Consider the following 27,570-nt stretch of genomic DNA (forward strand, 5'->3'; position numbering starts at 1 on the left):
AGCTCCACCCCAGGTCTAAAGCTACACAAGATAACCACGCGGGAGAAGGGCCAGACAGCGTTGCTTGCCAGCTCCAGCCTTTGAGATTTAGTGTGCTGGGAAAGAAATGAGTTTAGCTTTCTTGCAGAGGAGGTTTTGCCTAACAAGTCTTTGCAATTTGAAGATGTGTTGGGTGACTGCTGCTTGACATGTATCAGGAGAGAAAGTAGGGGGAGGTAATGAAGCCAAGTGAGGCTCTGGAGTGTTTGCCACAAAAGCGATAGGAGAGGATGGTCACTGCCTAACCCCGAATTTTGTCTGTTGCTGTACCAAATCAAGTGCAAAGAGTACCCTGCTCTGTACATTTTGATAGAAGCTAATCAATCTAAATGCATGCATTAAAAAAAAGTAGATATGACAGTAGGTTACTGACAGGCTGGAATGAAAAGCAGTCCAGTTAATATCCAGAATTCTCCATGCTCCTCATTTTTCTCAGTTTCCTTAAGGGACCTCTTAATTTCTAGTTCTCCCTTTATGGTTATAGTACCCAACTGCTTGTCGTAAATTCTGAATTCAAAGTCAGTTTAAACTGAGAACTTTGTGCACTGAAGACATATTATGGCACTGATAATTTCTTCTTATTTTGTCAACAGGCAAATCTACTAGGACTGCAGGTCAAGCTCTTTAAAGGTGAGAATATATCATTTCCATCAGAATTTGAATTGATTCTAGATAACATTGTAATTGTAATGTTGAGATATAACAAAACAACTGTTTACTTACGTGCACAGGATAGACTGGTCTTCTCGGTCTGTGAATAAAGAAAAAAAAATCCATTAATTAGGGAGAATAGCTCAGTCCTGACAGAAGTACTTACATTTACAATGACTTACATTGAGCAATCTAGACCTTTCAAAACCTGACAATTCACAATTAGTCAAAAGTACAGGGTTCACATCTTATTTCATTTGCCAACATATTTAAATAAGCATCTCTAATGGAAATATTTTGTACCAAAAAATGAACAAAAGGTTAGGAGTTCAAAAATATTTTTTCGTAAATTCCATGAGAGATGAACTATAATGAGGACAGCAAGAAGATCAGACTCCCTATAAGAAGATTATAATTGATAATTTCAAGTCTGAAACTCGAGTTATTATTATGCTTATGAAATATGGCTGGCAGCCCACTTCAAAGTCTGGACAGATAAGGCATCAAAAATGAAGACATTTTACAATGGTCATTAGATTTTGAAAGCAAGGCAGTCCAAATAGAAATCTCCATTTCTACTGTGTAAGGCATGTAAGAGGTTTCTGTGCTGCAGTCCAATGCACCATCATGTTGCAGCATGGTTTAGAAGCACATCTCGTCATGCATCTCCCTTTTTATAAACTTGGAGTTTCTTTTTCCCTTCAGAAGTTTTGCACAGAATTTTCTACCTGATCTCAGGACTTTAGGCTGTGATAGTGAACACACACTGAGGTTTCATAATGTGCTCCATAACACTAACGTATTTCCCAAAGCTCCACTGAAAGAAGACTTCCAGAAAAGTCTGTGATACTGACAGGCTTTACAATTGGCCTCTATGGCAAGATGTGTGTTTAGCATGTTTGTTGCTATCAGTTCTGAAGTAAAACCCTCTTTTAAAACTGTGGAAATGTTCAGTTTAGCACCAGAAGAGGCTATTCAGAAAGGTGTGGTGTCCCCAACCTCAGTCGTATTTGCAAGTAGACTTGATTAAGGCTATGAGCAACTTCCACCACATTGAAACTGGCCCTTCTTTGCAAGAGGCTGCCTCAAACTGCCTCCTACACTGTGAGTGTAGGAGTGAGCATTAGACCAGTGAAGCTTCTGGGCAGAGGCTAAGACACAAACCCTTTCCTCATTTTATTTTGTGAGTTGGATGACTTGCAGGGCTACCTCTCTGGTTGCTCACCCTTATCACTGACCTTGCACGTAATAAATGGCATGAGATAAATAAGCTTTCTGTACTGCACAAGGATAATATAGATAAATTCAGCCTATTAAGATTACAAGTTGTAATTGCTTTCTGGACAACAGCCAGCCCAGGAAAAGCAGTAGTGGATTCTGCTTTGGCCTGGATTGATATTAAATAGTCGTATTTTCTAACTGTATTTTATTAATGTTCAAACCAACGTTTTAACATCAACTGCTTCACTGATCCCTTGCTCAGAAAATGGCACCACTTAACTGCTTTAGTTGGTAAACTGGTACAAAATGAATCATTACGTTGCTGTTGGAGGTATTTGTCAACACCGCAGGATGCTTCCACGTACACATTTTGGAGGAGGGGAGTTGTGCGCTGCGTTTATTTTTCACTGCAGGATACTGAACTTGGCTTTCTTTAATATTAAAAAAAATGAGAACGCGGTAGAATTTTTGCTAAAAATACACTGTTGTGTAAATAGAAACCATTGGCATATATTGATATTACATCACAAACCCATAAATATCATAAAGAAAATAAAAGTGACTCCTTGATACAGAGTTGCCAGTGGAAATTCTGAGCTCAGGGGACATTTGAAAAAGTAATATTCCTGCAAGCCAAGTATTTTTTTTATTTCTCTGCCTGTTGTTGCACCTCTTTCCCTCCCCAGTAAGTGATGGACCCCTCCTGATGGTGTCTTATACAGAGGAGCACCACAGGCATTTGTGCACGTGCACTTTGTGACTCTGATAGCAGTTTGCCTAAGGATGCTGGGAGTTCTTGGAGGGAAAAGCAAAACTATTTGTTTGGGTTTTTTTCATCTTTTCCATGTAATCCTGAATGGCTTCTAAGATCGCATCTGTGCAATCCAATTGTTCCCTGTAAGTGGGCAGCCCTGTGGCTTTCTTGTAGAAGTCTGTGAGGAAGCAGGAGGAAAAGACAGCATGCTTGGTCACTGGACTTATCCCCTTCTAATGCCCCAAGCACTTGGCAGCCTTATGAAGTCCTGCAGTAATAAGCCCTCTGCTGCTCGTGCACTCTGACCTGCAAAACCTTCCACTGACACACTGGCCTATGCACATTCATGGAGGGAGAATACGCAACATTGCTCTATTTCCTTCAAAAGCTTCAACATATTGAAAAGGTAAGGATGAAATGAGGAAAGCAAATCCTATTCTGTTTTGTCTTGAGCTTCAATTCCTGCCTTATTTGTTTTCCTGGACTCTCCATATTGATTGCTTCTATTTCTGTTCTGAAATATTTTATTTTCTATAGGAAGGATTGTGCCCTGCTTATTTATTTTTTATTTTAGATTTTTTAAATATTTAATAGTAAACAGACCTACTTCACAGTCTAAAATCCACCACCTTTCCTAACCCTGAAATGGACTTCATTTTTCTGGAATATACTTCACTTTTTCACCAGCCACCTCCAGGCGTAGGAATATGCTGGTGGGTATATGCTTGTAGGAATCATATGCCCCTCTATTCTCAATAGCCATGCTAGTTCTGCTTAATCACAAACAAAATCAGATGGTTTATCACAATGAAGCAGCAAGCTGGCAGCTTTACCATAAAAGGGAAGAACAGACTGAAGCCATGCTCCAACACTCACTGCTTCTTTACATTTGTTAATAACTGTACTGCCTAAAGGGGACATTTCTGTATGGTCCTGCTAAGGACACAGTAAACAGCTGGGTTTTCATTCAGCTTCCTTTTCTAGGACCTTGGGAACTGTGCTTCCTTCCCAAACCTCCCAGTAGCTACAAGGTTGTTTGTTTTTCCATCTTTAACTCAAGCTTGCTTACAAAGTGTTTACATAAAAATGGCTTTGCAGAAAATAGATACGTTTCTTGGTGTTGCAGAAAGCCTTGGTATGTCTTCTCAGTATTATTCCGAGCATTTAATAAAAGCATAATCTTCCACATGAAAAAATACTTCTGTTATTACTACACAACCTGACTTTCTGTATTTGTGCTGTTTATCACTAATTTGCTGTTTGCCACCTGCAGAGACAATGGCAGAACACAGCAGAATTACCCATCCTCACAGGAATCTGGCAGTGCTGTGGAAGCCATCCATCCACCCATCTCTGGCTCCTCTGCCCTGGACCATGGTGCCCTCTCTTGTGCTGCATCATGCCTTTGTGCAGCCGCACTGCACGCCAGGCTGCAGTAACCCACCCTAAAGTGGACCTAGCAAAAAGGAATGATTATAAGCTGGACCATTTCTGTGTGAAGTCTGAATGAAGACTGGTGCTGGGAGTACTGGAATGAGGAGGCTGAGCCCTTCGCATAGCAACTGTGCAGTGCTATTGCAACTGCAAGGAGAAGCAACTGCATCCATAACACAGGGTACAGAGGTCAGTAAAGAGGCATGGAGGGACTTTTTACTATCACTGTCTCTGGTATCCAATTATTTGATTTCTGTTAACAGTGGCTGTGTTGTTACCAGAACAACTTTGTTTATGAACATGAGTATCTCTTTATACTCCCTTTACAAATGTGTTTATGAAAACCCATTAAATACTCTATCTATACGTAATGCAAACACACACACACTCAATTATGTTCATGCCCATGCTCACCACTTCAGCATGAATACGACTTGGCTACACTGCTAGTTATATTAAGCTTTGGTTTAGTTTTATGCACAAAACATGAGTCTGTTTTTCCAAGCAAAAGCTCAGCTTTGAAGGCAGCTGGGGCCCTCTTCAGAGACGGAGCGACTCCAAAATTGCATGTGCAAGTAAATAAGCAAGTAAAGCGTGGGTGTCCTGGGCTCATGATGCGAGTTCTTGTGGGAAGGGTTTGGCTGCTGTGCCAACTGTGTGTGATTAGGAGGAGGTAGTGGAAGTGCCCCTCTTAAAGGTTCAACTTATAGTCTGTTCCCTCCTCCTTTCTTTCCCCTTCCTCCCTATTTGTTCTCCCCTTCCTCTTTCATGTCAGGAAGGTTTCCTTCCAGAAAATACATATGAAGTTTCATCAAGAATTGATGGAGTCAGAACGTTATTCCAAGCACCCAAAAAGTGAACAGAAAGAAAGGAAAGCAGCCACTTGTTCTGCCTCCTCCTCCCAGCCTGCGAGGCACAGCTAAAGCCTGGCTGTTCTAGAAGTAGTTAATGACTGCAGCGAAGGGTGATCAAGCTCAGATGGCTTCACAAGGCCACCTTAGGAACAACAGATGAGAGGAAGAGTGAAAGAGGTCTTTATGCTTTTGGGATCAGGCAGGGAACTGATACTAGTTTCATCTTAAGAAGGAAAATCATATGTACTGCTATACTGAAACAATCGTTATTTTTCGGTAGTAGATGCAGTACGACATTCCTTCTTTTCCCCTGTGGGTACCTTGTAGCATTTTCCCAGTTGACTTTTCCCTCATCCCATTTATAGGGACAAGTGGCCGAGTTCTGTGCTGAATGAGAAGGGTACTGCTGAACTTCTTGCATAGTTCCCCAGTGAGGCTTACTGCTGAAATGCTTTGGGGAAAGAAGGCTGCTTTGACTGAAGGGCCTGCTCAGAACCCTGGGAAGTGCTGCATGCAGAGCACAGAGATCAACGCCTGACCTGCAAGGCAGATACGTGGCTGAAGCTTACAGGGATCTGCTTCTACCAAGTAAGTTTCTTTCAGCTTTGACTCCATTAAATATGAGATTCAATGCATGATGTTATCCTAAAAGCTTAAACCTCTCTTCTCAACCCTAAATATTTTTTATATACCTGTCTTTGTTGTTACAATAAGGAGGAATGTCTGATTTCAGTATGTCTGTTACTGATGCTTTATTGATCCTCCTTTGCTGCACTGTAATTCTAATCGAAGTTACAATTAGCTGATCAACTTAGATAAGTAAATGATCTTCAGGTGATTTTTGTTATCTGGGTTATTTTGTTAACACTGCAGTTAGTACATTAAGTACTGAAGACATTTTTGGGGAGAAAAGACCTGTTTTGATGCTTTTGATATCTATCACCACTGGTGTGTGTATCTGTATGTACTGCTTGTTCCAAAATAATAGAGATTTGGTTGATATTTAAAGACAGCAGAAGTCTGAAAGGTATCAGTCAAATTAGACAGCACAGAGGCCTATCATAGATTTTGTCTTCTCTGAGCCTTGAATTATAACAACATGAACCATCTGCAATGTTCTGAACAGGCTGATCTTAAGACCTAGTCAACTTATTTCTTTCAGATTCAAACTACAGGAGTGCTGCAATCATTGTGATCACAATGTGTGCCAGGGTCATGGTTAGATAAAGTGTAAAACGATTTTGAATGGATTAGTATCTCCATAGCAATTGCTGTTCTCTGTTTGTATATAAACGTTGCTATGAAGTCAATGCTGGGTATTTATCTAGCAGCTAAACTGACATTTCTACATGCTGTTAATCATTTTTCCTCTGTCAGACCAAAAACCCATAAGCCCTAAACCCTTAAATCCTTAAACTTGAAACAAGGCAGCCCGAAGCTTCAGGGATGAGTTTGCAAATCTTGCTGAACCACAGTTGTAGGGCAGAACTGCAGGAACAGACCTCAAATGGAGATTTACATTTCAAAGTGTTCTGCAGCCTCCTGGTTCCCCAGAGCACCAGAGGCTCCTGTGAGATGGCAGCCAGTCACGTCCCTGCATTCTGTAGATGTTGCAGCCTTCTGTGGTCATTGCTGTAGCTTTTTTATCTCTGAACGAATGATCTTTCCTTAGGACAAAATCCCCCTATCCTGTCAGCATTCAATACAGAAATTCCTTACTTATTTCTAAGGTTTCATTTGTATGTTTTGGGGTCTGACTGCTTTCCCACTTCTGTTCTATTAGAAAGCAGAGCACATCTCAACTCAAGACTCCAAAGCATCAGACTGTACTAACAGTAGCCCCAAAGTGTTATTTGAATCTGCTTACTAGGAGAGAGCGAGGAGCAATGCCTACCGATGCAACAGCCTTAGCAGCTAACTTTGGAATAGTCTCCACTGGTGCAAAGGGAGCGTTTTCCATGCCCGTATTTGCCAAAACTATTTGCTCAACTTTGAAACCTTCCCACATGCCTCGACACAGATGGGTAAAAGGATTGTTTTTCCTTTTTGAGTCAGTGTTTGTGGAGTGCCGTTCCTGCCAAAGAATTCCTCCGAAACTTCTTGAAAGCCCATGTCTCCCTCAGTATCAGAGCTTTTGACCGTGCTTCTTGCTGGAGCACACGTGCAGCAGCAAGTTGTTTTCTCCCATGTTAAGGTGCAGTGATTTCTAAGAACTCGCCTACCTTGCAGCATGCTCCTGTAGGCTGTGTCCGCAATAGCATAGATGTGGGGCGGCATCTCGTGCCTCTTCTTTCCCTTGTACATGTCAATAATCTTCTCTGAGTAGATGGGCAGCTGTTTGTATGGGTTTATCACAACGCAGAAGAGACCTGAATAAGTCTGCAAGGAAATTCAAGTAAAAAGGGGAATTAATATCATGTACTATGTCTAGGCTGGAAAACACAGGCATGTGCTGAACTAACAGGATTTTAGCAAATAACAATTATTTTTCTCGATTTAGTATGACAAATGAAGTGGCAATTTCTGGATGTACATGTGTGAGTGCAGCTTCCAAGTGCATAAATAATTACATATTTTCTGTCAGTTTCCTTATTAGAAATCATTTTATTTTCTGCTTGTAGAAACACTGCTTTGATACAATGCTTCACATGTTTTTACTTCATTTGTTTTTGGTATGTAGTGGATCACCTTTATTTGTGATGACCTATGGACTATAATGCTTCAGAATGTTCCTTTACCCATGTATTTGTGTGCTGGGATATTATTTGCCCAGGCAGGTATCAAATTCTTAAATCATAGATCAGAAGTTTGGGTTTATGTTGAGCATATAATCACCACATAGCAGTAATGTTTAATGTGAGTCTTTGGAAAAAAGATTACTCCAGTTCCAAACAGATCTCTTATCAGAACGGCCATATGCCTTCACTGAGCTGCTGTTCCTGAAAGAGATTCAAGGAAAAATCTGTTTTCTGTGTTCAGTTTACTGAAGGTATTCATGTAAAAATGTGTGCATAAACAAGCAAGAGCACTGGCCACCAGCTGATGGCTATTATCCAGGTTCTGATAGGTTTAAAAAACATCCTTTGTTTCAGGAAGCTCCAGCTTATTGAACTGGGAACGGAAATATTAGTGAGTGATAATAGATGAAGAGCCATATATTACAACAGTTACTAAAAGTAAGCGATGTAAACAAACACAAAAATAAATAAAGAAAAATAAATGGTAGTTTCAGCCCTTAAACCAGCCTATGGCAACTATTTTTTGAAATGACACTAGTCTGAAACAAATGGAATAATGAACATTTGTCCTTTATGACTTGGACGTAAGTTGTTTGGATTTCCCCAGTTCCTGACTGAGCACTGTACTGCGCAGTGCTGCCTTGCCCTACCCTCAGTGCTGTGTCTAAGGACAGCTGAAGCTGCCTCAGTTCCCCCACAGGAACCAGGGTAGCACAGGACTGTAAAATGCCATCTCAAAGGCTTGGATCTGGGCACGGGGGTTTCCCTTTCCTGACCATATTAGGAAATGGCACAACGTGGTCTCGGCACAGCCTGAGGCTTTATATGGTACTGAGCAAACAGGGTGAGAGCGTCCATCAGCTCCTGGCGGTGAGGAGAGGTTGGGTGCCCTGCACTGGGGAGAAAATCTGGGGTGCTCCAAGCGTCCATGGGGCATTTCCTACCTTTACAGCATTGTGACTGCATCTTCACTAGCTCCTGATGTCCCTGAGTTAAAACCTTTGGGGGCAGTAAATCACTGCTGTGCTGGCTTTTAACTGATGACAGTTTAGGACAAAACACTGTGCTAATTGTGTTAAAATGAACTTTAGTGCTGCGTGGTCAATACACTTAAAACTAAAATATCCTACATAAGCCAGAATGACCAGTAGGCCCCTAAGGGAAGGATAATAAGGTGTTTTTTCAGTTGATGTGCTATATTTACTCAACTACTAATATCCAAGTAAGTAAAATAATAGATTTTCAATTCTGGACATTTCTTAGGTCTCACTTCCCTGAAATTTTTAGGTATTTTCCTGACTTGCATCATACAAAGTCTAGATGTCACTAGAGACTTATGAAATACATACATCTGAGTTGTTAGTGCCTACATCTGGGCAAAGGTATCCCCACACAGGTTCTAACATCTATGTTTGTTTTCTATAGACAAACAATTTTACATCGTTGAGCAAAGACTGAATGAATAGTGCCTATGAGTGCAGGTACAAGAAACTTGTTTATGCTCTCAGATTGACTTGAATTCCTATTTTATTGATGCTTATACTGTCATTTTTGATCTCATTAGTGTCTGGACCAGTCAGATTCTGTTTGTTCTCAGCAGTGTGAAACAAATGTTAGTGGCAAAGCACTTCTTATTCATTTTTTCTTAACTCCATCAAAGAAAAAGGTCAGGGTGTTCTTTCAGTGTATTGTTACCTTGAATTATTGCACACTTTATTTCCTCTGATTAAATAACATTTACTTTAAGGACAGATGATTTGCTCTGATACTTTTTTGTTTGTTTCAGCTTGTTGAATTTTTTTTTTCTCTATAGCATAATTGGGAATCCCCACTTGCATCAGTGATGCTCGAAAGAGAAGAACAGTAAGGTCAAGTTTTTTTGTATGTGTATGATTCCAAGGCAGGCAATGTAGGCAGACAAGGCAAAGAGAGGAAATGATCGTTTAAAGTTTGTTTTGCAAGTAGATGAGAACAAAGCCATATGTTTATAACCATACCATATGGAAGGTCCAGTTTCTTTAAGGCATCTTGATGACATGCGTTTAATACATTCCTGAAGCAAAGATCTTCAGCTTTAGCTCTATTAAGTTATGCATAACAATTAAATGTTGGGGTTTTTTTGTTTAAGTGTATATAACAATCTTTTTTTTTTTTTTTCTCTTTTCTTCATTTCCTGCCTTCCAATTTAGCATTCTTCAAAGTAAAGAGGCCTCTATTCCTGCTTCTAAAACCACGTTACATAAGCTCTGTGCTTTCTTTCACTCATTAGTGGTCTGTCATGCAAGTAAAATTTCCATGGATTGAATCATTTGGTTTCTTCTCTACAACATAACATAGGAATCCTCCATGTAAAATCAAAGATAACAGCTAAATCCCATGGACATTTCCTGGCTTCTTTTATAATTCAATGACTATTGATGTAGATTATTTTAATGGCAAAACATGATTAAGTTAACACACTTGTGTGAAATGGGAAGCAGAAAAATCTTGGCCCTGTATCACATGAATGAGGAGAGATTAGAATTTACCCAGGCTTCTCTGATCTGCAGGTTGACCCACAAGGGGGGGGGGGGGGAAAAAGCCCTAGTAGATGCATATCTTTGAAGGATATGAGCATTCACAATTGAATTTCAGTGGGATTTTTCGTTTTGTCAAACATATGGTTTTACTCAAGCAGCCACCAAACCAGAACTTGTCCATTGCATTTCATTGGTAATTTGCCTCAGAAAAGACTATGTAACCTGGCTTTTCCATGTGTTCTTTTTTGAAGTTACTGTTGGGGCATATGGACTGAAAATTTGTTCAGGTTTCCATTTAAGTCATGATTTTCAATTCAGCAGGACTGCAGTTTAACTATCAGAGGATGCACTCCAAGTCAATAACATCATTTCATAATTAGCAAACTTTGGGGAATAAATCCTTTGTGTGTTTTAATTTAGTTGAATAAAGAGGAAAAAGTAATAAGGCAGAAGAATCATGGAGAAAACAGTAACTTAAACATATTTTTGGCTTAGGATCTTGTTGCTGAGGAATACGTACTTGCATGGCAATGTTATACGCAAATACTGTATCCCAGAGAGCAGGTGGGATCCACCTTGTTTGTGATAGGGCATATGTTAACAGTAGCATGCAAGATAAAATCTCTTGTGCATGTTTGTCTCTACTTACATAAATTAAGCCTGAGAAGTATCTCTCCCTTAGATTGTGCAGCACTGAGGCTTCGTTGAGGCAAGTCAGCTCGGCCATGTCCTCCACTTTGGAGAACTTGGGAGGGTTCATCTTCTGGACATCATCCTTGCTCAGTGTCACTTTCTTTCCATTTTCTTGCAGCTCTACTGTCACCTCATCCCCTTTCTCTTCCTTGATACTTGCTGCTTCAAATCCATGTTTCTCTGATGGAACCCAAACCAGTTTCTTCGCTGACCAGTCAGCCTGGGCAAGTGGGTTGTTAACGAAGTTTTTGTCCACAAAGAGGAATTTCTCATCATCGCTGAGAGCTTTTTGAGACATTTTGACTCAGTAATTACCTGTGGAAGAGGCAAAATGTTCTGCTTTAAAAGAGAAGTAAATGTGAAGGTTTTCCAAGCAAAACATCTTTGCTAAATCCTTGCCATGCGGTAGATCCTAAGTACTGCAAGTCTTGGGTCATATCTTGCTTTTCCACACAGATACTGTTGGGTTTCAACCTTAGAGAATCTCATTTGAATAGTGAGTCTAACTCCTTTGTTACTGTGTCTGAAATCATGTAACTCAAAATCTTTAGGACACTAAACAAATGAGGAATCCTGAGCTAATTACCCTCAGTTTGTTTATTTTGTACAATATACTGGAGAGAAAAGTAAAACACAATTAGCACTTGTGCAATTGGACTGTCAGGACTGCAGCAAGAGCACCATCTAAACAGTTTCTTCCAGCCTCATCTCTTATTCATCACAAAGTTAATTTAACTCAGATATATTCAAAAGTTACCAGTGCTGAAACAGTGTTGGGTGTGTGCTGAAACAGGAGTGGAATAATGAAGTAATTAATAGAAGAACAGTTCCCAGGTTGTGTTTCAGAAAGAACAGAAACAACTTTTTTCTTGCTAAGGATCATTCCCAATTGCTCTATTACCCATTTCATTTGGAGAAGAAAAAAGATTAAGAGAAGATCAAAAGAAAAAACTTGAAACTCAAGAAAAAATAATACCACTGCAGTCAGTAGTGCTGGTGAAGGGGAAGTAATGTAGAGTTACTCTCTTTCTGTATCTCAGACAGTGAGAGCTGATCATTTATGAAGGGTTGATATTCACAACTTAAGAAAGAAGCAGAGAAAATAAAACAAGTCCTGAAGTTACATCAGTTATTAGATACCCTGAACTGTGATTCTCAGTTTGGAAGGATGATGAACTGTGTCATGCAGTTGCACATAACATTATGCAATTGTGCATAGATAAGCTGCTGGATGTATCTGCTCTGTAGGTGGGAGCAATGGGAGGGTTTGGGATGTTTTGCACTGTGTTTAAGAGGGAGGAAGCAGCTTTTTTTTTTTTCCCCTGGCCATTGGAAATCAAGATGTAGCTGCAGAAGCTGGACTGATTAATGCTGGAGCATTCCTAAGTATGGGATGTACAGTACTCAATGAGAAAAGGAGTAAACAGAGGTCTTGTAGTTTGCTACAGAGTAGGAAACAAGTGGCGCTAGTCAGGAAACCTGCTGTGCAGCAGAGCAGGGAAGGCAGCTCTGGGGAGTGGAGAAGAGCATGGCTGAGAAAAACAACAGGAGACAGAGGCTGTTTCATTTCCTTATTGAGAATGAATTTAATATTTACAGCATTCAAACAAACACAAGTCTTGAGGGATTTTGGAGATCTGACTGCTACAGATGTCAGCAGTGAACCCATAAGCAGAATGATATTTGCAAAGCCCCAGCTCTGTGGTATGAGGCCAAATGGTCACCCTGTACTCTGGGAGTATCAGAGAGTGGTTTCCAAGTATTTGTCCCCAAAACCTTCCCACAGATAAACATTTTTTTGCAAGGCCGAAGTGTGTGAGAAGTCTGAGAGAGAAGTATGGATCATGCAGAAGGTGATCCAAAGCTTAAAAACAAAGCTAGGATTCTAGAAGTGCTGAAATGAGTTAGGTGATATCCCAGTGAAATGCAGTGGAAATAGGGTGCCCTGACTCCCTTGAAAAGGCTCACAGCTAAATTAAAAACAGCTTTCCTCTAAATGTGCGTATTCTAGTGACACCTAACCTGGAAAAACCCCAGCAGGAAAGTTTACCCAAATCACTCATGAGCACTCGATGTGTGTGGTGAGGTGGGTAAGTGGGAGGGAGAACCGAACAGCTTGGTTCTGTGCACCACCGCTCACCCATGTGTGGGGTTCCTTGCCCTGAGCCCCTGTGAGGAAGCTCTGTAGGATGCAGCCCTTTGCTGGCTCCCAGGGGATTCTTGGAAGAGAGCTGCAAGAGGAAACTATTTGACCTCTGTGCGGATTAAAGCAGAAAATGTTCCCTTGCTGCCAAGAGGGCTGGTAGAGCTGCACAGTTCCAATAATGGAGATGGTATTCTCTCCAGCAGAGCTTTCCAGCTGGCGTCCACAGGGTGAAGGCAGCTGGATGGAGGAACCATCCCCAGGGCTGCAGAAGCAGGGCTAGGGAAGCAGCAGGAGATCCCATGGCCTCTGTTCCTGCTGCAGCAGCAGAGGCACCCTCTTGCCCCAGTAGCATTGAAGGAGATGCTGCGGAGAGGTGAGAGGCTTTTGGTTTGCCATAAACCCAGAGAAGAGAGCTGGGGAATTGCCCCAAAATTTGGGTTGTGATGTCCTTGGGTAAGTGCCAAGTGGCAGCACATCCATATTGAATTTGATATTGCCATCAGAAACATCTGAAAATTACACTGAACTGCAGAGCTGAGTTTCGTGGAGTCAAATCCTGCTATTTGGAGACTGTCCAAAAGTGATGATGGTGGAAACTGTCCTGACCATTCACCTCTAAAGCTCAACCAAAGATGAAACAGCCGGCCTGCTGCAAAGCATGCAACCAGTGGGATGACTCAACTGTTCTTCGCTTGTCTTGTTGCTCAGGGACCAAGGGAAGCTCTTTCCTAACTACACAGAGCTTCCTGTGAGTAAAATGTTTTGTACCTTGCATTTAAATTTCATCTTTCTGAAAATTAGGTGAGGTTGTAAGCTCTAAGATATGGAATGAACTGCAAATCTTGCAAATACGAGTTTTTATTCAGATCTAAGTCCTGTATTAGACTGTTCATAGTCATGTATGGTCCTGTGAATATTAGTTTAAACATGGTGAGAACAAACTCTCTGCAAGAAATTAGGACTACTTAGTCTGAACCATATAACTCCTATGAGAAATGAGGAAGAAACACTGACTTGACTGAAAAGATTTCAAGAATGATGACCTGGAATCTGAGGATGAAGCCTGAGTAGTTGCTGAGTCCAGTTGTAGTAACAAAGGAAATTCTGTTACAGAGTATAGATTAAGAAGCATAGTAATGAAATAAAGTTTTCTTAATAGAAGGTGCATGAGATGAGCACCACAGACTCGAGCAGATTTGTCCTAATGAGGTACTGACGCTTTCTGAATCATAACAGGCAGTAAGCCTGCAGGTCCATCTTTGATCTGTACTGTATTGCACTGGTCCAGCATGACTGATGTTGGGAGACTGGGTCAAGGAGAAAGACTGATGATTGGCTGTTAAGAACGCTCCCTGAGAAGGCAAAGCTGAGCCCTTGGCCAGCCCCTGGGTTTCATCCATAGAGCTGGCTAACAAAAAAGGAGATCGAATATTTTATCAGTGCAAACTCAGCATGAGGTTATTATCTGTTCTTTCAGGATGATAGCGCAGATCTTTAGGGCAAGAGGAAAGCCTGTTCTGCACCCAGAAGTGAGCTATCCTGAAGAAAGGAGGAGTAAAAACAGTGATAAAAAATATTACTTACATGAGGGGTTTTTTTTGCCTCAGAAATATGCCAGGTTACACCAAGAGCTGGATGAATCTGCAATGCTTGTTCAAACTCCTAACATGCACATACAAAGGGGCACACACACTTCCATAACCTATTTTCTATTCCTCCTTCTTCTGCCCTTCTGCTGATTTTCATTGTCCTTTCCCTTATAATGTCAGTGATGGAATCTGATTGCTGCTTTTACAATTAGTTTATCCTGAGTATATTATTCCAAGAACAAATTATAAATATTTCCAGGAAGTGCTCTTTCATTAAAAGGTTATTGCCTCCTGGGTCAGAGCTTATAAGGGACTGCTCTCATCCTAATGAGATGATAAAGGGCACTTCTCTCTTCCTTTGCAGGATATGAATGTCAATATAAAAGCTTATCATGGCTGCACAGGGAAGAATTATCCAAACATAAGCTCTCATAGTGGTTTCTGATGGAAGGATGTAGCCATAACCTGCTTCTTGTCTCAAAGTGTGCCTCCAGAGGTACAGTCACTTTGTGGAGGTCTTTTCAGGTTGCTTATCTTTCATTTTTCCAGTACTTGACAGAATTACCCAACTGAGCATAGCTAAGGGGAGAAATAATGAACAAATAATAATAATCCAAGGGTGAATCCTGATCAATTGATGTTCATTTTGGACTGGCTCCCCAGAGTTTAGCTTTATGACAGGCACTGCGAGGCATCCCTCCTGGCCTTCTGCATCTCCTTGGTCACTGGGGCCGTCGCTCAGATGCTCACTCTCATGACAGACAATTTTATCTGAATACAGAGTTACCGTCAGTACAAGTTTTAAAGTTACTCAACAGCAGAGGTCTGTGTTTTTAAGAGAGCATTTTCAGTAATTTCACTGGACTGGTTTTAATGCGCTGTCCATGCACTTTAATCAAATAGTCTGAAAGTGACTTGGCTTCCTATCAGGTGTGCTCACCTCCCTTAATGCAAGTTAATACGTAACTCTGATGGGACACTTGACAGCTCTTCTGCTTCTTCAGAGAAAATGGGAACAGAAAAGGTTATTTGTGTTATAAACTGGAGAGAGGGGAGGGGGAAAAAAGGGAAAAAAGACTCGAATTGCATTATGTGGGGATAGATTCCTTTTCATTGGGAAAATACCAGCTATTTCCAATAGCCCCAGATATCACTCTATGAAGTAAATCAGATTCTGTATCAGAGTTTCTAAATAATCCCTATGTGAACCAGGCTGCGCACAAGTTGGAAAGCTACCTCTCATTCTTTGCTTCTTCTAAAATTAACATACTAAAAGAAAAGCCAACAGATTTGCAACTATTAATTCTCAGTGAGTTATAAAGAGTTTGGATCCCTGCATACATCCATGCACGCTACCATATAAGGCGATGTTCTCCTCAATACTCGCTGTTCCACAAAAATGTAATGATAACAAATTCAAAACAAATACCTTTTAGGGACTAGCATGTCAATTGCAAACGAGATAATAAAAATCATTGTTTACATCTAAGCGAATACAGCCAGAGGAGCACCATGCAGTAACAAAGTGATTACTTAGGCAACTGCTTTGCCCTCTGAGGTTTTATCCTTTTGGCCTCTATGTTAGTGGGAAATGAGAGCTTTGGGGGCTTGGGAAGCTGGACCAGGAGCTGCATCCTCCTGCAAGCTGCCTGCCAGGGCCAAACCTTGAGGGAAAGAGGTGGGCTTCCCTTCACACAGTTGTGTTTTAGGAAGGGTTTCACTGAAAGCTACATATTGGATAATAATGGAAAACTTCTGATTTTCCTTATATTTAAAGTATCTCAAATTGCTTCCTCCTTATAAACACATGCACACATCTCCCATATCAATACATATATATGTGTTTATATATATGCATATGCACACATATATTTATGTGAAAGCCAGATAACTTCTCGGATGACATTGAAGCCACTTTCTCTACTGCCATCTACTGTCTTCCTAACTTACTGGCAGTATGTATTGAAATTAAAAGTTTGTTTCTTTATTATCCCTTTAAAAAAAAAGAAAAAAGAAAAAAAGGCTTGGAAAGTTACATTTGAAATTAATTAAATTGTTCTATCAGAGAAGCTTCACTTCCAGTTGATTTCCAGAATATTAAAAATGCAATAGCAAGGTTCTTCTGTAAAAATGTTTTGATTTCCTCTCCTAATCTTTAAGTGTTTTTCTTGTTTAAAGGACCAGCTGACAGGTGAATGATACTATCTGCTTACATGTTCATTGAGCAGCTTAGGAATTGCACTGCAAAATCTGGTGGGTGTCTTCCATATCCAGTGCCCCACTGCAGCATGACAAGGTGCAAGGTTGCACCTTGCTGTGGGCTCAGTGCAGTCAGTGCTCAGTTTGGTAGTGGCAGTGTTGTAAGTAACCAAGGACCAAGCCTGGTCTGTGCATGCTTACAAATGGTCATTGCTCTATCATATTTTAATCAGAATGCAATTTAGCAGCACACAACTCAGGAGAAGCCATTTGAGCATAGGTAGGTTTCCTGTTTCTGCTTTGTGTGCTACCTGCAGGGTCATTCACTGCAAGCTGTTGTAAAGTAGCACAGTGCTCAGCTCAGCACCCCGCTCCATCCCGGCGTGGTGGCACCCAGCCCCGACCCAGCAGGGTGTTCTGCCCCCTCCTCCCCTTACCCCCATACTCACAGTTGTCCAAGTAGGGCAGCAGGGAGGGAACTGGAGAGTCAGGAACCTGTACAGCCACCAGCCGGGACAGTCCGAGTCCTTGCAGGCTTCACTGCCTCCCTATATAGAGGAGGAGAATCTTGTCAGTGGGGAGGGGCCCTGCAAACCACGTCCTGCTGGAAAATCCTCCCAGTACCTGGGTTAAAACACCCCATCTCAGAAAAGGAGCTCATTGCCAACAGGGCCCAGCCCTGGACCACTGCCCTTGCCCCCAGCTGCCCTTCAGCAGAGCAAACTTGGTCTGAAATCCCTTGTTTTTGGGAAGGCCTCAAGGGGTGCCCTCAGGTTCAGAGCTTTTGCTTGTTCCTGGAGGTGCAACTCTTTGGCCAAGCAAATGGACTTTTTAACTCCTTCCTGCCTTGGCAGCATCCTCACCTCTCTGCCCTGCAGAGGTTAAAGGACAGAATCTGGTCCTGTGGGGCACAGGGAGCTTCCACCCACCTTAGTGCCTTTTCTTGGAGCTGGGATAAGTTCTGGGTGGAGGGGCTGCTTAGTGTGTGTGGGGTGTTCCTGATGTGGCAAGGGGCAGCAGGGTGTTGGTGGCTCTGGGGTCTCCACGTGTTTGCATGACACTGGGCTCCAGGGGCTGGTGTCAGCCTCCCTTGCCCCTGGGGTATACGAGGGATGTTTCCCAGTTTCCCAGCAGATTTGCCAAAGTTTCTCTTGCCAGCTAACATGAAGCAAAGTTTCCAAGAAAGCACCGTAAATACATTTTCATATATAAGAAATACCTCCCTCTGTCCATAAATGGAAGAAGAGAAGTGATAAATAGCTGAGGGGGAACAGCCGTGGGGATGTGGTGGAAAGAGTGGGCAGCAGCACTGAGTGCGGGGGGAGAGGAGGACAGGGAGTGTGAAACCAGCCCTGGAGCTGGGGAGGGATCTGCTCCTCGTCAAACCTCCCTCACAGCACTGAAGCTTTCAGTCCCTGGCTGTCCCCCCTCCTCCTGCCATGAGTAGCCAACAGCCTTGTGCAGAGAGACCTGGGGATGGAGACATCCCAAAAAGGGAAAGCTAGGATCCTCTAGGAATTCCCATCAACATGCCAAACACAAAATACCGAAACATCCCCCTCTCAGCAACAGACTAAATATGGTGTATACCCAAAGGATCAGAGCATGGTCCTGGCTGAAATAATTTCTCTTGACATCAACAATCGTGTCTAAAAAAATATGCTCTGCTGGGGAAAATGGATGAGACTTATATTGGTCTTGGCACCCTAAGAAAATACCTATGTGGGGAGGCTGGGCTGAAAACCTACAGTGTAAGCACCAGTGCCTGCAGGTGTGATGGACCACTTGGACCATCAGACCCTCTTTCCAGCACTGGACAGTGATGAGCAAATCTGGGCAAATGGGAGAGAGTAGAAGAGTATCAGAGCTTCTTCCCCATCACGCTGCAGAAATTCTGGCTATATTATAAGAAGCTGGTGAAGACTCCATCTGCTCATCCAGTTACATGGCTCCAGACTTTGCATAAAAGCAAAGGGTCTGTCTCAGGAGGTGGGGGCTGCACTGCACTGCAGTCCAGCAAAGCCCTGTCCAGATGAGACTTGTGTGTGCATGGCTGGGTTGGAATGAAGCAGGGGGAAATGATACCCTGATGTCAGTCAAGGAAGCTCACCCTTGTTAGCAGAAAGCTCCTCACTGTGAATTTACCCTATTCATTCTGCAGTTTCTCTGTTGCAAGCATAGCTTTTAATCAGGAATGTAATGAAGAGAAAATACTGAAATGCAAGGGGATCCTCTGAAAAGCACAATCTTTTTGGCATTCATCACAGTTATCCTAAGAAGCTTCTTGTAAACCTACCCAGCTGTTTCACAAAACCAGATGCATTTTAATAGTAGCTTAAAAAGGAGTGGAAATTATTCCTGCTGGTTTGCAAACCACTGCATGTGCACATGCAGGCTTGGTGCCCAAGTAGTGTGTTTAAAGAGGCAGCAGTGGAGGGTGATATATGATGTGACATTAAACCGAGCTGGAAAGTTTAAAACAATATTCCTGCTGTGCCTGAAACAGTTGCACTTTTGAGCTGTGTGGGGTAGGAAGTGATAAGTGTAAGCCTGGTTCCAACCCTCTTTTACAAGTCTGTGTAGAATACACTCTAATAAAATAGCCTGGTTGGAGTTTCCCTGGTGCTGTGGTATTTCTTAAACTGAAGGTGCATCAGGCAGGATGCTGTGGAGTCCCAGTGGACAGTGTTATTGTTACAACAAAACAGGCTTTCTTTATCTGCTTTCAAAAGATAATGATTTTTTTACTTTTCTAGAAATAATAGAGCTCATCTTTAACCTGTCTCCTGAATCCGCTCAGTAGATGTTCTACTTGGAAATAAAGAGGGCTTCAGAGAGAAATAAATGGGCTTTCAGCTGCCGCACCATGTGTAACCTGAATCCCAGAGAGGAGAAAAACATCATGGTGATAGGTCAGGTTCTTAAATAACGCGTGTCAGGCAAGCAAATTGTTGAGTAATGATTTTACTTCAAAATCAACTGTATTTCTCTAAGCTGGAGTGCAGTGGGAACCAGAGAGTAGTGCTTTTGCAACAGGAGAGGCAGTCAGCATCCAAACCAGAACAGTTAATGACACAAGGAGTCTGACAGCAAAAGAGTCAGGAACTGCTCAGGGGTAAATGTGCTAAATGCTGGACTCAGGTCAAGTGAAGTGTGTGAGGCTGAGAGGTCAGTTCTTCATCAGCTGCTGCTGAAAGGGCATCTTTTCCAGGGTGAGCAAGTATTTTTTTGTTTTTGTTTTTCCTTCCTAAATGTAATCACCAACTGCTAATCACTCCTCCGGAAAACCAATCTAACACCAAAATTCAGCTGGATACAGAGTGTGCTCAGGAAGGAAAGTGCAACTGAATCCTTGGGGCTTGTTGATAAAACATGCAAAAAAAGTTCCACCATGCACGACAGAAACTAATCCCTCTGAAACAGCCCCGTGGAGCTCACACAGAGCTGCTCTGCATTTATGAGAGAGCAAAAAATGGGTTTTAAAGAATCTTTTTGAAACTCGTGGGTCAAATTCTTCCAAAGTGCTTTCCAGATCTGATATCCACACCAAACCACGCCGGCTCCTTGTCACCTCCACTTCTGATACCACACTCAGACGAAGAACAGCCTCTTTTGATGTAACCTCGTGCGTAACAGTCTCGCTTACATTGTTCTAACTGATAAAATTCAGAAATGCATTCTGCTCACAAAACATGTGGAACTTGTAGATCCTTGTATCTTTTTCTCATTTTCTGGTATCGGTAGAAAGAATAAGGGCAGTTAGTGCAGGATGTTTCAGTCTGTAATTCAGCAAGACAGAACTTCTTAAGTTTGAGAAAATATTGGTTTGCTCACCTAGAAGGAAATTTCATCTAAAATCTGAGGCTGCAACTGAAGGACTGTGAATTACTTTCATTTAAATACTGCCCTAGATTAGTTGAAACTTCTTAGGAATGTTTTTTTTCAAGTGCATCCGTTTTGTACAGAATTTGCACCTCCTCTTCTTAAGCAAGTGAAGGCAGCCCAGCACTCATAGAACTCACTGCATGTCCACACCTTGAAAGATGCCCTCATATTCCAGGTCCTCTCAGGACAACTGATAGACATTAATAATTAGGCCAGCATATTTTCATAGACATGTTTCAAAGCTTTGTTATACAAAGAAATGCCATGGAAAATACACTTTAATTTGGTTTTAATTTGCTAGTATAATGACTGTGCTTTAAAATAAGATTATTCCAAAACTCCAGATCTGTAATGTGAGGATATAAAGACAATTAGGTGAAATGCATGTTGCACAACAGAGCAGGCACACCAACTCCAGCTCGTGTACCAGCACAGTATCTTGACACTGGACAGAAGCTGCAGTTCCCAAAGAAAATGGCTTTCTGTTTTAAACAAAATTATAATCTGATTTCTGATATATACCTTTACCTCAAAGCTTACTGAAGCACACTGTTGTAGCTACCTCTGCTTTCATGGCAGTGGAGACAAAAAGCATGCTGAGCTGTGTTACTGGGGAAGGCCAAGTACCAAACTTCCCCTTATCTTCTTTCACAAGAACAAAAATTGTATTTAATTTCAGCAGCTAAAATTCCGGGCAGCTCCATGGCACCTGAACAGCTTCTGTATGATCTATGACGGGAAGATAGAAAGCAGACACGATGGCTTTGGTTACCCTGGAAGATTTGCATAGCATAGAAGGTTGTGGCTTCTGTTTTCCAGCAGAGCCTTTTCCTTGCCCTTGAAAAGACAATTCAGATTCTAAATACACATAATAGTTCGACCCACTGGGTTATGAGAAAAATAAAAATAGGTTCTGGACAAACACCTAACCTCTGGAAAACCAAAGTTCAAAATTCAGGACTTTCTGTGGTTTGAGCACTCATATCCATGATCTTTAGAAGTTAATTTCTGCAAATTTTCACAGAGGCACTTCCAGCTTATTCCAAAATGAAAGTCATCTGTAAATAACTCAAGGACTGTTTCTCTGTGGTACTATTAGGCAGAGAAATGGAGAGAGAGAACAGTGATTTGCACTGTCATGGCAGGAAAGAACCCCGGCAACAAGGCAGCTTCCCATGACAGGTAGGTTTTATATAGATGGCTCTTCATCTAAGCAGTTGAATGTGCTGGTGGTGGTAACACCAAACATTTACTGTGACATTTATTTAACAGTTACACAAAACGACTCTCAGTACCACTGCAAACATTAACATGCATGAATTTGTTAAAAAGAAAAAAATAGCCTTTAGTTTCATGTCATTTGGGAAAAAAACAGAAGTTCCTCCCCTGTCCCATATCCTCAGCATTACACTGTACAATTTATAGCAACTCCAGATGGAAAAGACTTACCCTCGTTTGTTTGCTGGCATAGAGATAAATATAGTCCTTGTTTCCAGAGAATTAAAAACAACTGCAATTTTCTTTTCAAATTGATTTTCCCATACTTATCTAGGAGCAGCAGGTGCTTGTTCTTAAAGGAAAATCATTCCAAAATTATTTCAAATACCCAACACAATAAAACTGACAAAAAAATATTCAGACACCAGAAAAGGCACACGAAGACATAAAAAGACAAGAGCAGAAATTATAAATATCTAGTAAACTTTTATTTTAAAATATAAAAGAAATATTTTTGGGACCTAATTCTAGACACAGGCTTGACTAATCTGATTTTATGTACAGTTTTCCTTCTATCTTCTGGAGGAAGAACGCCTGTTTGCTAACAGTTTGTCACTGGCAGGAATAATGACTCAGTCTTCCTGTCTCATGGGGAGCTCCAACAAACAGAAATGATCCCACTGGACACAATGAAGAAATTTACATAACGAAGAATTACATAAATTACTCTCCAAGAGCTTTACAGGATAAGTGAACATATAAAAGACACCATCATGTCATCTCTTTATACTTTGTAGAACAAGGGGCTCTTCAATGCTTGTGCCAGCCATCCTTCCTGGTTCTGGAATTCTATCTAAAAATGAAACATAGACATAAATGTTTTCACACACTTGGAAAGCCAAAGATGCAACTGTTATTAAGAGCTTTGATATGGAATACCATCATAGCAAGCTCAGACAATTTTACAAACATGTTTTTTCAGCCAACCACATTACCAAAGATAGGATCTCAGATTGCTTCAACCCACCTCTACAAAGTCAGTTAACAGAAACATCTGACTGCAACTTCTAATAGGCAATTAGAAACTTCCAAAAGGCAATTTCTAATAGTGAAAGCAAGATAGAAGTTAAATATGAGACTGAATGTTGAACATATGAATGGACTTGATTCGATAGTGCATACCCTAATCAAAATAGCCAGGTTGTATTTTAAAACCACTGCCTGTAGGTCTCCACGGGTATATTCCATAAACTCATACAGAAAGTAACAACTTCCAACTCTGCTTTCATATTTTTGTTTAGTTCAAAGAGTAACATGTTGTCATGTCTTACAATGAATCCTGAGGCTTGTAACTAACTCTAAGCAAATAAATCCCTCTGTGATATATTACACTGGGATTACCAGGGCAAGGTGACTGTGTGGACTCAGTTTCAGAACTGGGACAATTATTCACATATTTAAAAAAACAAAAACAAAAAACAAGCACTTCTTTAATACTGACATTAAAAAAAATATATGAATTTCTGATAAGAACCTTCTAACAAAAAAGATAAGTTATAGCAGCTTTGGTACCACATTTTATGTCTTCAGCCCCCTCTACTGGCAGAAGAGCAACTACATCGTCTTCATCAAATACTAAGAAAAGGTGCTTACTCTGTACTTCCTTATACTTCTTAGAAACTGTAATAATGTCTTAGACCTCAGATTTATTCAAATTTCTGGATACAATAGGAACAGGTGGCAGTGCTATGATGGGAAAACAATTTGTTAGGTCCACATTTAGATGAGTTTTCAGCTTTTCACAGTCCAAAAGAATTGAAAGAATAAAGCTAAACAATTTGGGTTTTTTTTTGCTTCCCTTTAGTATAACAGATAGCTACAGCTACCACATGGTAACAAGAGCTTCACAGTAACTTTTACACTGCAAAAAAATTCTACACATTTTGCTATCCCTGCTTTTCAAAACCGCCTGCTTTCTAAATAAAATATCCATTCCAGTAGAATATCCATCATCTTTCCGCTGGGCAACCAGATCTGTATGCAGTACATTAACATACCAACAGAAGAGAAGCAGACCTAAGAAGCTGTCTCAGTTGGACACTTATTTAAGTAAAGGAACATAAAGAGGTAGTTTTAGAAATCAGAAGTTAGATTTCGTAGGGCTATTCTTAAATGAATATATGAGCAAGAGGGCTGGTCAGGTCACATGGTTTAATGGTATTCTGACATATAAACAATGTCCTACATGGTTTAATGGTATTCTGATGTATAAACAATGTCCTACTGCAGAATTTTCTCTATAGAAAAGGTTTCCTTGCACAGAGAAGGAAGTACCCTGTGCGCACTCACGTGTTTACACAGTTATCAGCAAACCCAGCTCATAGAAAATGAAGTCACAAACAAAGCTCCTGTGAAGATGACACTAAACTCACACCCACCTTTCTGATTCCTCTCAGTAGATGGTTTGGCAAAGTTCTGCCTTGGATAACTCAGCAACGACACCTTTGGATGAGTACTCTGGGTACTTTCTTCATTACCACGATGTAAGAAATGCGATATAATTCCATATAAGAGGGGTCTGCTCAAGGCAAAAATCACAAAAGCCATCAATGAAATATATTAACTACTGAGCATTTGAAAAAAATAACCGAACAGCTTCTCCTCAGAAGTTCTTACATCCTAATGTTCACTTCTAAAGAACATTCAGATATCTTCAGAGTAGCTATTTAAAATTCATTATGCTAAATGCAATTATATAAATAAGCACAGGCACAAGCAACCCCTCAAGACCACCCCCTCCCCATAGCTTGCACTAAGGGACATTCTCAACTGAACTCCAGATCACTTGCAAGCAAAGAATCAGGGCATACCAAGCATGGGTACAGAGCCATGTTGTCAAATTAAACATGTGACCAGTGGGCTATTGGCTTGAGCACCACCACGTATCCCAAAATACATTTATTACTAAGCATGAGACAGATTGTGTGGGCCCAAGATATAGGGCATCACCAAACATGTCTAAACCTGCTTCTGTACCCTAGCTAACAAACCCAGTTGCATCAGAACACTGTGAATTTATATCTTATCTCACAGCGCAATAATCTTTTTACAGCTTTGCGAATCAAATCAATAATGTGTAAAGAACAGGTTTTCTTCTTCTGACTAAAAAGACTGAAGTGGTACGAGGCTCAGCCACGCAATTACAACAGCTAGTGAGCATATTCTATAGCGTTCACAGAACTTAATGCTACTTTTGAGGATGTTTGAAAACAGCCCCATGCTTGACACTGTGCGCTTGAACGCAGCATGGTTAGAGCAGCTGTGTGATCCAGTCATACTGAGCTAGTGACTGAACATTTCTATGTGATTTATACAATCACTGTGGAGACACACGTGCAGGGTACATCGTGTGTTCCCATATCAATCCTTACACTGATTTCCCATTTGCATCTTCAACGATGTTCAGCTCCTTGACCAGAAACTGTCTATCCAAGGGCACTTCAGGCTGGCCAGCTTCTGGAAAACAGATCATACAGCAAGTGTCATTACCTACCACATCTAAGGACAATTACAGAACTTCACAATTTTAGATATAAATTAGAGCTACCAGTTAAATGCTGTAGCTCTCAAGTCATGCAAGGTGTTTTGGCTTTGCAGGCTGCCGGCAAACTGTTTTGCTCTTCCATCATCTGATCCGTCAATGTAAACTCTGTTTACCTCAAGGATAAGCAACTCAGAACACATTTTCTTAAAAACTAATGGTATAATTTGGTGTTACGCTGCAAATAACGCAGCAGAGATTGTTTGTATCCTGTTTGTTTCCAGGGTTAGCCAAGATCTCACAGTCTGTTCCCACCTGATTGCATGGCTTCAGTAGTTACTCAGCCAGGCAGTGGATAGCAATGACAGCAGCGATGGCACCACGCACAGCCCAGTACCTGCAGTGAGCACAGACGCCGCGTATTTGTACTTGTTGAACTCCAGGTATTCCCGGATCAGCTCATTGATCAGCAGGTTCTCATCAGACAGCGGTGGCCGCGGTTCGCTTTGGTCATCCAACGCGTTGAACACCTCAGCTCTGATCCTGGCTCTTATCTGCCCCAGGGCTCCTCTTTTTTCCAGCGTGTCCTTTAAAACTGTCACCATAAAAACTCAGTTAATATAAACCCAACCGCGCTGGAGCAGCATTCACCCCCCTGCAATACAAACACTATTCCCGGATACTCGTGATGAAATTAAGACATCCACACCCGTGTACTGATCGCTGTGTGACAACACTGTTAGATACGGATCGGTATTGCCTACAGGTGTGGGCGTTGAAGAAACATGGGGGATGCTTCAAATGCTTTTCAATGAGCAACAAGCGGCTCCGTCACTCCCCAACGCCCTGTGTGAGGCCAGCAACCAGCAGCCAGCAGCCCCGTTAAGGCTCGGAGCGACCCTTGTCTGCCCTGCCGTCCCTCCCGCAGCCCCTCAGCGCTCCATCCACCTGCTTTCAGCTCCGCGATCGTCGCCATCTCACAACAACCACCGCCCTGACCCGGATGCGGCCAACGGCCCCCAGCGGGCGGGCACCGCGCAGGCTCTGAGGCGCTGACTGGGCGGGCTGAGGGCGGGCCGGTGTGACGGGAGCCGCTCCCAGCGCTTGTGGTCCGTTGTGCTGCCGGGATGTCCGCTGGGAAGGGCAGGCAGGGGTAAATAGCGAGCAGTGTAATAGCAGGCAGCACATGTGTGTGCGGAATTACTCTCACATTGGTGTCCTGTGCGCGCCTGCTGACTGCTCAGCGAGCGGAGGCTGAGGAAGGGCGCTCTGGTATTGCTGTAGTGCTCCCCCCTCTAATTTCAAAGAGTATTAGTGTGCTAAGAGAGTCCATCCATGGAAGGTTTTGCTCGAGGTCTCTCAAAAATGAACTTTCCACGCACCACAAACGAGATTCTGTTTAGAAGGACTCGTCTGTAACTCTGTGGGGGCTGTGGAAGCTGTGGTGAGGGTTTGGTGCCTCGCCGTGCTCTGAGGAGCTGACAGGGTTTGCTCTGAGGAGCTGACTGTTGGCTTTGTGGATGATGAACCATTTCCCAAATCAGTTCAAATCTTTGCTGATGATTTTTGTTGGAGTTTCCAATAGAGGCGGAACCAACTGGAAGAGAAATAACTTGTGTTGTCGTGCACAGAGGATGAGTAGAAATCTTACAGATTGTGTTATCTATTTGGCAGTATTTTTCCTGGCTTCTCTTATCAAGTACTACAAAAAATTCTTCCATTTTATCAAGTGGAACTGGTGACTTTTATTGATTGTGAGAGCTATTAACTTTATAAGCACTGCAGATTAAACTGGAGGAAAGGCAGCGCTGACAGGCTCGGGGCAGCAGGAGATACGTCAGCTATTTCCACAGGTGCTGTAGTGAGCATCAAGGCACCAAAACCCACCCGTGCACCCAGCAGGGCTTTAAGATGAATGTAGTGTACAAAACAGGGCAGAAACCCTTAATAAAAATAAATCTGAGGAATCAACATGAAGGCAGCGCTGTGGATATTTTAATAAGGTGCAGCTTAGGGTGTAAAAGAACATTGTAAAGCGGCGTTCTGTCTCTAACTTCGACGGCTGCTCTGCAGGTTGAACTGATGCACT

The 27,570-nt window shown here is 41.8% G+C and overlaps 2 protein-coding genes across 5 annotated transcripts in view; both read right to left on the minus strand.

Annotated features, from left to right (window-relative positions):
- MYH11 (myosin heavy chain 11) overlaps positions 1 to 17,359 on the minus strand; it is a 49,310-nt gene extending 31,951 nt beyond the window's left edge. For all 4 annotated transcript variants that reach the window (XM_085514140.1, XM_015876759.3, XM_085514142.1 and 1 more), the window contains exons 1-4: positions 17,287 to 17,359; positions 10,860 to 11,218; positions 7,176 to 7,332; positions 763 to 790 (exon numbers count right to left, since the gene is read on the minus strand). In XM_085514140.1, coding sequence (XP_085370266.1) covers positions 763 to 790; positions 7,176 to 7,332; positions 10,860 to 11,201 — 527 coding nt within the window. In that variant the 5' untranslated portion in view covers positions 11,202 to 11,218; positions 17,287 to 17,359. The remainder of the gene's footprint in view (positions 1 to 762; positions 791 to 7,175; positions 7,333 to 10,859; positions 11,219 to 17,286) is intronic.
- Positions 17,360 to 22,406: 5,047 nt separating this feature from the next.
- CEP20 (centrosomal protein 20) lies at positions 22,407 to 26,502 on the minus strand. The gene is made up of 5 exons (XM_015876665.2): positions 26,430 to 26,502; positions 25,879 to 26,076; positions 25,372 to 25,456; positions 24,379 to 24,518; positions 22,407 to 22,793 (listed from the first exon to the last, which is right to left on the minus strand). Exons 1-5 carry the CDS (start codon positions 26,455 to 26,457, stop codon positions 22,717 to 22,719), a joined length of 528 nt encoding a protein of 175 aa, XP_015732151.1. The 5' UTR covers positions 26,458 to 26,502; the 3' UTR covers positions 22,407 to 22,716.
- Between the last annotated feature and the right edge of the window lie 1,068 nt (positions 26,503 to 27,570).

Source organism: Coturnix japonica, chromosome 13, assembly GCF_054131305.1.
Source record: "Coturnix japonica strain WE chromosome 13, WE-NBRP24, whole genome shotgun sequence".
In the NCBI taxonomy this organism is placed as follows: domain Eukaryota; kingdom Metazoa; phylum Chordata; class Aves; order Galliformes; family Phasianidae; genus Coturnix; species Coturnix japonica.

Bases quoted from the DNA above. Each gene is read 5' to 3' on its own strand.
- CEP20 (XM_015876665.2), bottom strand. From the start codon at position 26,457: ATGGCGACGATCGCGGAGCTGAAAGCAG. The intron at 24,519-25,371 runs GTAAGGATTGAT...TGCCTTGAGCAG, and splicing joins GATGCAAATGGGAAATCAGT to ACCCCTCTTATATGGAATTA. The intron at 22,794-24,378 runs GTGGGTGTGAGT...TTTCATTTTTAG, and splicing joins TACTGAGAGGAATCAGAAAG to ATAGAATTCCAGAACCAGGA.